General features: G+C 39.1%; 1 protein-coding gene across 1 annotated transcript in view; it reads left to right on the forward strand.

Moving 5' to 3' along the window:
• Nucleotides 1-8,666, forward strand: part of LOC139745371 (serine/threonine-protein kinase STK11-like) — an 80,350-nt gene extending 71,684 nt beyond the window's left edge. Inside the window, exons 6-9 of the mRNA XM_071655768.1 lie at nucleotides 2,284-2,411; nucleotides 5,471-5,528; nucleotides 7,023-7,219; nucleotides 8,106-8,666. Of these exons, the coding sequence (XP_071511869.1) occupies nucleotides 2,284-2,411; nucleotides 5,471-5,528; nucleotides 7,023-7,219; nucleotides 8,106-8,230 (508 nt within the window). The 3' untranslated portion in view covers nucleotides 8,231-8,666. The remainder of the gene's footprint in view (nucleotides 1-2,283; nucleotides 2,412-5,470; nucleotides 5,529-7,022; nucleotides 7,220-8,105) is intronic.
• Nucleotides 8,667-9,961: the final 1,295 nt, after the last annotated feature.

A 9,961-nucleotide genomic window follows, 5' to 3' on the forward strand; every position in this document is an offset into this window, starting at 1 on the left:
GTTAGAGTTCGTGCCCTGTTTGTATATTCAGCAAATGTTGGATGTTGCCAGTGTTTAAAAAACTGTTTGTATCAGGCACTGATTTTATTTCTCCATGACATTGTGGAGGGAACTGCTTTACAGAGAAATATGCCGGAGGATTTTACAATATTGAAAAAGAAAAGCCACCGTGCAAATATTTTGTGACACTTTGCAAATATGTTCAATACAGATGTGTACCTTTTGTTTTCTTTTTCTGATATCTTGAATTCACTGAACAAAAAATCTATGAAAAGTTAAAGGAGATGCAGTGTCTCAACTTTTTATTTATTTTTATTTTTCATTGCATCACGTCTTCGTTCCATCTGTGGCTCCAGCCAGACCTATGTTCATATCGTGACACATGCGATTTGCAACAAGTCAAAGCTATTTTCTCCAGTAGGGTTATTGGCCAATCGCAATCCAGCGTCTACTGATTTACATATACGTGTTTTGTCGCTCTGTCGTGCGATCAGTTATTTATGTATTATGCAACATACACATATGGTGCCTTAGCTCTGTTCGTTCACATATATGGTGTTTTTTTTTGTTGTTGTCTTTTTTCAGTTGTTGGTGATGGCGGTTTCTATCTGAGACCAAGCAGCTCTTTAACCATTTATTGTTGCATGAAAGCTTTGTTGTCGTTATACTGTGTGCCGTTGATGGATTATCATTCCCCAGGGGCATATGGTTGTCCTGGATGTTGAGAGTGTAGTGAGGGGAGCAACTGCACTGATCGTCCTTGCCCTAGGAGAAGGTAATCAAACTGGAAGTGGAGATTATGACGCTTGTAACAGAAACCGCTCCCCATTTTGTTCTTTTTCTGCCTTTGTCTCTTGGAACATGAACAAAGTACTCTCTAACCATACACCACCGAGGCCTATGTCGAAGATGCCCCTGTTGCATCCAACGTGACTATCTGCTGGTTGCTTTCCTCTCTAAAAAGATCTTTTATCTATGAAATCTATTCTGTTGAGATCCACAGTTTACAGATGGTTTACAGATAGTTTATCTGTTGTTGGAAGACTTTTGTCAATTTTAGCAGATAATGGGCGTGTGTACCAGCTGCGTTAGTTTTTGTTTTTTTGTTTTTTCTTCAGTGTAGATCAGTGTATTGTTGATGTTGCTTTTTTGCACTTGGATGTGGATTGATGACACTTTTAGTTTGATGTTTTGCTCTGTCTGATGTGTTCGTCTGATCCTATTCTCAGAAATGGGGCACTTTGGCAAGAAGTTACAAATATGCTTGCATCTGTTTGTGTGTTTGGAGGGAGGAGGACTTTATATTGCCAGCACATTAAAGTTCTCTTCACAGTATTTTGTTCCAGCTTCAGAGAATACACGCATATCAAATTTTTTCTGTGAAGCCAGTTCATTTCTTTCTTCCCCTCGATACTGGAAAAGTATGCCTAGTCAAAAGCATTGTACTTATTGTTTTAGAAATGCTGCGTTTAGAAACTTACGCATGACTTACTTTATTTATATTTATGTATATGTTTCTTTTTATGGTGGGCAAAAGTTCTTCAAACTTCACTTATCTGCAGTTTAGTGGATGGGGATATTTCTGAATGTGTTTTGATATCTTAAAATAAAGCAAAGTGTACTGTTACTTCTACACTGGTTTGCTGGATTGTATTTGTGCAAATCACTTCAAAATATGGGACATTAAGGGTAATCAAACTTAAACTCCAGACTTGACTGCATATGTATTTTGATTCATTGATTTTACAGCAGGTGTTAGCTCCTGAAACAATGAAGAGGATCATGTGGCGGACTGTATGAAGCAAGTGATGAGAACATTTGGCTCTTTAAGACATTGATGGGTCGCAGATAACAAATTCTGTTGAAAAAACAGAAATTAGAAGAAGATAACAATGTTCATGCATGGCAATCTCTGTGGTGATTCCTGCAATATCAGAGTACAGTATGTACCACATCATTCTACTTCCTGGGGCCTGTTTTGTAAAGATTGAGCGTAAGTTGCAATCAATCACAAATTGCGTTTCATAAACAACTTTGCGATTGATCGCAAGTTACACTTGATTTTTCTTGAAATCAAGCGTAAGTGTCTTTGTGAAACAGGACTTGCGCTCAATATTGAACTTACACTCTATTCACCAAGTTGCGCTCAATAAATTGAGTGTAAGATTAATTGCAACTCTTAATGAAACAGACCTCTGGTGTTTCCTTCCTATTAATTTTGGATAAACATTTTTATAACTATTTTATCAACATTTCTCCTTTCTTTTTTTTTTTGCTTTGCAGATATAACATTGTCACGGGTAAATTTCCCTTTGCGGGGGACACCATTTACAGGTTGTTTGAAAACATCGGCAAGGGGGACTTCACTATTCCCACCGACTTGCCACCCCATCTCACCGACCTCCTGCAAGGTAAGTCATCTATTAAACCCCGGGACGTTTTGTAGTTTGTCTATTTTCCTTCTCTCCTCTTATGAGAAAGAAAGATGAGAGAGAAGAATAAGAGCAGCCAATAGAAGTGATGCCAACAAGCCATGGATGTTAAAGGACAAGTCCACCTTCATATACATGTGGATTGAGTGAAGGGAATGATATTAGTAGAGCGCATCAGTGAAAGTTTGGGGGAAATTGGACAATCCGTTCAAAAGTTGTGAATTTTTAAAGTATCTGTGCAGTCACTGCTGGATGAGAAGACTACTACAGTGTATGATGTCACATGCATACAACGATATAAGGAAAATAAAAAGAGAATTTAACAAAACTTTACTTTTTGAATAAAGTGCACATTTCTTCGACTTGTCACTGATGTATGTTATGGGTAATATTATTCCCCCTGCCTTCTGAAAGAGAGAAGTCAAGTGTTCTTTTGTTATACGAGAAAAGTGAAAATATTTTGAATTTTCTTTATTCTATCTTTATATCATTGTACACATGTGAATTCAACAAGCTATAGTAGTCTTCTCATCCAGTCGTGACTGAGCAGAAACTTCAAAAATTCATAATTTTTGAACGGATTGTGTGATTTTCCTCAAACTCTCACTGATGTGTTCTACTAATATAGCTGCATTCACTCAACCCACATGTCTATGAAGGTGAACTTGACCTTTAATGAAATAGGGCTCTAATTTTGCTGTGACCATTCGAGAGACGATGCTGACTGGCAGAATCTAAAGATGTAGTAGTGTGGGGATTCATGGCTGACCCGATTCATTTGCTGCCAACCGTAGAACATAAATTGATAGAAAACCATGAATAGCACTGGTCAACAAATATAATGCACATGGAAGCATACGCTTATCGGTAACGGTCGGCTCTGGTCAAGATTCTTGGGCTGTGTGTGTGTACTCACACGGAGATCAGTGATAGAGCTGTACACAGTTCATTGCAGGGATTCTCAAAAACATCTGAGCCAGGCTAGCCTTACCACTCCATGATGTCCCCACTCTACCAGCTCTTTAAAGAGCAGTTCTATATACCACATCACAATGATTTTGGTAAAATACTGTAGAGTGAAATCAGACAAATAGAATGGTAGAAGTTTCATCAAATCAGACATATGCAAAGAAAGCTATGGAATTTCAAAGTTTCACACGCTTTTACTGACTTGTGATATTGGTCACAAGCACTCATGCACATATTAGCAGAGGTGGTGATTTCATGACCTTTCAACTTTGTCACTTGTATACCAATACTGGAATGTAAAATTAAAATCTATATTTTTGGATGATAACCATACCAACTGCCAATGCATTTCCATCTCCCAGTCATTATTGCTTGGCTTGTTTTTTCATGGCACCACAACAATTTCACACAGGGGATGTAACTTACTCTGAATTGAATTCACATAAAAACAGCAGTAGCAGCAGCAACAACAACAATAAACAGTTTGGTGAATATTAATGTACAGGTCAGTGAGAGACTTGTGAGGGTACGACATGATTACCGACTCTAGCTAGTTTGTGCATGAGGTTTGGTTTAAGATCCCACAAAGTCCATGGAGGGGACTATGGCTCAGTTGATTGAAGAGTGAAAGATGAGGCCTAATCAAACCCCTGCCCATGTTCCGTGCTATTTGTTTTGTAGTTTATTCCTCAGCCAAAAGTAGCCTCACAGAGAGATACAGGAGCAGTCCAGGTGTGGCAATGGCTTTGAAATGGCTCTAAAATGCAGGAATGGAATAGGACACTCCCCATTTTTTTTTAAAGGAGAAAATATATGGCAAATATTAAGTGCATCAATTACCAAGAGCTCTAAATGTTTGATAACTTGACAGTGAAAACAGCAATAATGATATTTTTCATGGCTGGGATATTGTGATTGAAAGCCGAGTATGAGCACTTGTTTTTCTCAAAACCAACTTGCCTGTTTTTCCGGAAACTTGAGTGTATATTGACACACTAAGCTGAAATCTACCAAAACAGCTTTGCATTAAACCTGGAAAGTCTTGACATAGTTCATTTTGGATCTTCCATCTCTCCCTCCCCCTCTCTCTTCTTTTTCTCTCTTTTTGCTCTCCGTCACCTTTTATTTTTCACTCTCTTTCTCTACTTCTTTGTGGAAAGCGTCACCAATATGCAATGCCAAGAGAAGAGAATTGAGAGATTTATAAACAAAAGCACCCCAGGAAAACGGAACAAAAACAAACACACACATACAAGCCAAAAAGAAATGAACAATATAAACAAACAAACAGACCCAGTATATCTGTCTCATTCTGCAGCATGAAATGTTCCCTAATGTAGACAGAAGGTTTGCTGCTTTATTGTAAAAGAAAGAAAGGATGAAAAAGAAATGTACAAACCCTGCAGTTTGCAAACGTTTTGGATGTTGTTGTGCCTTTTAAGGTGTGTTTGTGTTCTTGTCCAAATAGCAGAAAAATGGTTGCTTGATGAAGTGGTAAGGTGATATAAAATACTGAGTATTCATGAAAGTAAATGGCAATGGACGCCCTCATTGGCTGCGAGTTCTGGGAAAAAAAAACCACTTGTATTCTTTACAATTACTCCAAAAACACAAACAGAGAACAAGTTGAGTGACATTTCTCAAGCCACTATCATTTCAAGCACATGCTTATGATATGTGTTCTGAAGCATTTTCTCCTTATAAACATTCCCTTTTATCTAGTGTTGATTATAATTGTTGATAATAGATTTGCAAGTTATGTTTGCACTGTATATTTTCTCGTTCGTAATTTTGAAAAATATTATTTATGATGTTATTTTGTATTGAAAATGTTTAGAAAAATACTATTCATGATGCTATTTTGAATTGAAATTATGAAAAATGTAGAAATAAAACCAAACAAACAAAAAGAAACGTTTGGGTCATATGTAATGTACTTGCGATTTACGTAGCTGCACCATGCGATTTTGCCTGGTGTGGATTGCTGCGGAAGTTTGTGTAGCAGTCGGTCAACTTTCCCCAATCTCAAATTTCATATGCTTTTTTTCCCCCCGCAATTCTCCCCACAGGCATGCTGTGCATAGAGCCGGATAACAGGTTAGATGTGCAAAAGATCAAGGAACATGTGTGAGTAGCTCCGCTCAGCGTAATACGCAGTTCTTGTTCCATTGTTTAAAGTTTTCCATGTGTATGTTCAGTTACTGTCTAAGTTACTCTTACCATTTGGTTGGGATGACAGAATGACTTTGAAGAAGAATTTGGAATTGTTACATATGAGAAAAAACAAAAACAAAAACAGAAGTATAGTTGTCCACAAACGACATAGCATTCTTTCAAAATTCAGTATCAGGACATTTGATTTTTTTTTTTCGTGAATTCATCAATTCATTCTTTTTTGTGGTATACGTGACTAAATTACCTGTCACACAACTTCTAGGAGGTATTTTTAAATGCTTTGAAAATAAATCATCTGTAAATGGTCATGGTGACTTCCACTAACATTATTGTCTACAATAGGCTTCTGAAAATAAAAGCAACAATCAACCTAACTTTCTGAGGTATCTTGTTCCACCAAGTACAAACCCACTATTAACTTCAGAGGGACTCGGCGGAGGAGCTGCAACATTTCCTTGCAGCCAATTGTCACACCGCCTGGAGAGAAAAATTGAAAAACTTTTTTGGCATACATTTTGATGTTCATGCCTGCCAATTGCATTTGTGCGCCAAGAAAGGAAGGAAATTCGGCACAGAAGTTAAATTTGTCATCTCATACAGGAAGAGGTCTTGATCTGGAATTAATGTGACACTATTGTAGCGGCATGTGCAGTGCTGATGGAAGTATTTATATTTTTAGAGCATATTCAATGACTGCCACGATCCCTGTGGGTGTTCAGTCGTGAAGAACATATCGTAGGATATTGTTTGGATGTATTGGTTCGCAAAAACTCAAAAGGATTGTCACCTGTAAGTTTAAGGCTGCCTTGCTTGCTTTCTTGAATCATTCCAAACTGATTTTTATTGAGATTTGGCAATTGCAGGATATATTGTCACCTTAAAAGATGTTTTTGAAACTTTTTGTAAGTCATTTTTTTTTTTTGGGGGGGGGGGTGGGGAAGGGTAAGGGAGGGGTTGTAATGGAACATTGATGAGTTATTGATATCAACCCATGTACATGTATATGTATTTTGTTCTTTTCACAATAAAATGTAACATATTTCTTTATCTCTGCCCTCTCCCTATTAATCCCATCCCCTCCCGCCCCCTTGTCATTTCCATCTGAAATCATCTTCCCTGTGCACTTTCATTTTTACCACCCCCTCCCCACAATAACCCTTAACTTCCCCTTTCTGCCTGTACCCTTGTCCCCTTAACCTTGCTGTCCATGATGTACTCCATTTTGATTAATTTCCTTCCCTCTGTCATTTGCCCCCCCCCCATCTCATCTCCTTTCATCTCCACCTATTGTTGTTCCTTCTTTTCTCTTCCCATCTTTTCTCATCAACATCCCTACCTTTTCCCTCCTCCTTCTCCTCCATCAAACACCACCCTCCTCCCATGCCTCCATAACCCCCCCCCCCCCCCCCACACACACACACCACCCTCCCAAATTCTTTGTCACAGATGGGTGAGGAAAAAGCCCCCGGTAGAAGGGGATCCCGTCCAGCTGCCCCCGCTGCCGGACAGCAGCGACGAGCTGCGCAACATGACGGTGGTGCCCTACTTGGAGGACATGTTCAACCCGTGTCCCTCGGAGGACGGCTCCTATTCGGACGAGTACTACGACGAGAGAGACCAGTACAGCCCACTGACGTCACAAGGTGTGTTCGCCGCCACTCGTCCCACGACTGATTCTGCTTCTCTGTTCACCTGATTCAATTTGATTTTGTGGTTGTGCAATCCCCTTTTGTTTCCTGCCAATGCACATTCATTATTTGAGTTGAACAGATTTAGCATTAAAATTTTTTTAAGCTGACAAACTTACATGGACTACCGTTTTGAAATGGAAGTACAGAAATGTTGAATGAAAGTGCAAAAACGTTGAATGAAAGTGGATAGATAAACAGAGGTTCTACATAATCCAGAATGTAAGTTTGCCAATTTTCACCATTAATTTAAGGATTTATTAAAAAAAAACAAAAAACACACAAACAAACACCCTAATCAAAAGAACCCAGGTGGAGTGTCTACTCTGACTAGGGGTCCGTTTTATCTCTGCCCTGTTTGCTTACAGGCAAGTTTCATAACCAGGGGGTGTATACTTTGAGCGGGCCAAAATATTCTGACTATTTCAGGATCATGTTGTGCAAACCTTCTGTTTGATAATATAAAATAAGCACAGGTGTGCATTGTAGTCAAACTATAGTAATTGGAACATTTTTCTCCTCAATGAAAAAAGTTTAAAAAGGAGACAATTTATCGGAGAATGTATTGAGGTACATGTACACTATCAAATAAAAAGCGATAAGGGATTCTTTCAGTTTGTCGTAGACGATATCTTGCTTTCCTGAATAGACACTACATACTTTATGTTCTTTTTATTGGAGATATGTTTAAGTATGAAGGTAAATATTTAGGAGGTAAACATTCCATAGAATGGAAGAACCACAGTTCTAGAGGACATCCGTACTGAGTTCTCTTTCTTCTGTTTTGTTTGTTTTGTTTTTTGTCTGACACCTGTCCCTCCCATTTTGTGCCCACCTTAAGATGTACCTCAGATAGTGGTAGAGCCCGAGACGCCAGAGCCCAGCCCTGTGGAGGAGGAGACCTCCAAGCAGAAGAAGCCCCTCAGCAGGACACGCAAGCTGAGCTCCACCTGCAAGGCCCAGTAGAACATTCCGGCTCCTCCCCGTCCAGTGTGTCTGTGGCGTCTCCCTGCCGGACCAGTCCACTCTGGAGAAAGGGGAGGAGAGGGAGGAGGAGGAGTTTGATCCTCTCGCGGCTGAGCTGTGCCTGCAAGGCGCAGTAGATCATTCCCTTGACGGACACTGCAGCTTGTGTCGCAGTGGTGCACTCGTCCATCGGTCCACTCAGCCCGCCTGGAGATGGAGGGAGAAAAGATGAACTTTTCTTCCATAAAAGCTTCGGCCATCTTACGTCCCGAGCAGGACGTCCGGCGAGATTGAAACGGAGGCTCTACACCTTCAATCAGAAGACGACCCATCTTACACTTGTCAGCTTAATTTATGATACTAACATTTTTTTGTGTGTCCGAGCATATCATCCCTTTCATGAATATGGTACGAGTTTTGACCAATCAGAGTGTTTGTCTCTCATTATTTTTCTACTGCACTTTGAAGAGACTATATTGCAAGTCTGCACATTTATATGTAATATATTCTCTGACTTCATAAGTACTGTTAACATCGGTGCGGCAGTTTGACAAAAGCTGCAGGTGATATATATATATATATATATATATATACGTAGGCCTGTCTTCGGTAAATTTAGACTGTGTGTTCATTTATTTACTACACATATTAACATACTCGTCCAGCCATCTGTACTAACTACAAACCTTCTCTCATACTGGTAATTGCAAGAACTGGCCACTACTTAGTGGGGAAAAAAGAAATGTCTGTTCATGTTATGAAAGGAGATTGATTGAAAGTGTATTTTGTAGGCACCAGCTGCGGCCATGCAGCAGTGACTGAGTTTATTTCTTTCTTTGGGGCTGTCTGGTTGTTCACCTGTGCACAAAAACTTCTTAATCTCACAATAACCTAAAAATTATACATACATGTATCTGACTGACTGGAGTAAAGCTTGCTTTATGCATATATGACCACACAGCCAACCTATCATATCTTCAGAAATGAAGGCATAGGTCGCAAAGACTCAAGGTCAGTTGCCAAAATATCACCTGCTTTAAAGCAATAATGCAAGATTCGATAAGATTAGATCAAGTTGTATAAACAGGGATTAGTAGTGATTGGACAAATTACTCACTGTTTGATTTTGTTATTTTGTTATTTTGTTATATATATTATTAGTTTATTTTCTTATTATTCTTATCTATTTACAGATCTGATGAAGGTGGTAAATCAGGTTTGCCATCACTTTAGATGCCACACAAAACTTAATTTGTAACTCTAAGCAGTTGCACAATAATTTTTTTTTTTTTTTTTTTTTTAATTGGCACTGGGGTAGCTTGTGTGAGGATAGTTTGCCATCACATCAAAAATGTAGCACAAAAATTCAATTGGCAAACTTGGTCCAAGTATGAGCAACTGGAGAGTAAGCACTGTTGCGATAGTGGGATAGATCTTGCAAAGATCAAGAGTTGTATGTCTGACCGAGATTCTTAAATTGTAAAATTTCTGCAGTCACTTCAGAGGCATCGTACAAAGCTTTGTCAAACTTTGCCCACGGATCTGGTATGACAGGGGCGACTGACTGGTCTAATGTTGGCCATTAGAGTACTGTATAGATTACTTCCAGAGTGATGAAAAAATACTTGGGCTAATAACTGTATCGTTTGTTGAGACACATCAGTACGTTGAACTTTGCAGTGCCCATTTTACACATACTAATGGGAAATTGTGAGGTCTTGTGGGGTCTCA

The sequence above is a fragment of the Diadema antillarum genome, unplaced genomic scaffold, assembly GCF_040938485.1.
Source record: "Diadema antillarum isolate AM-2024a unplaced genomic scaffold, OU_Dant_1.0 scf00000036, whole genome shotgun sequence".
NCBI lineage: Eukaryota > Metazoa > Echinodermata > Echinoidea > Diadematoida > Diadematidae > Diadema > Diadema antillarum.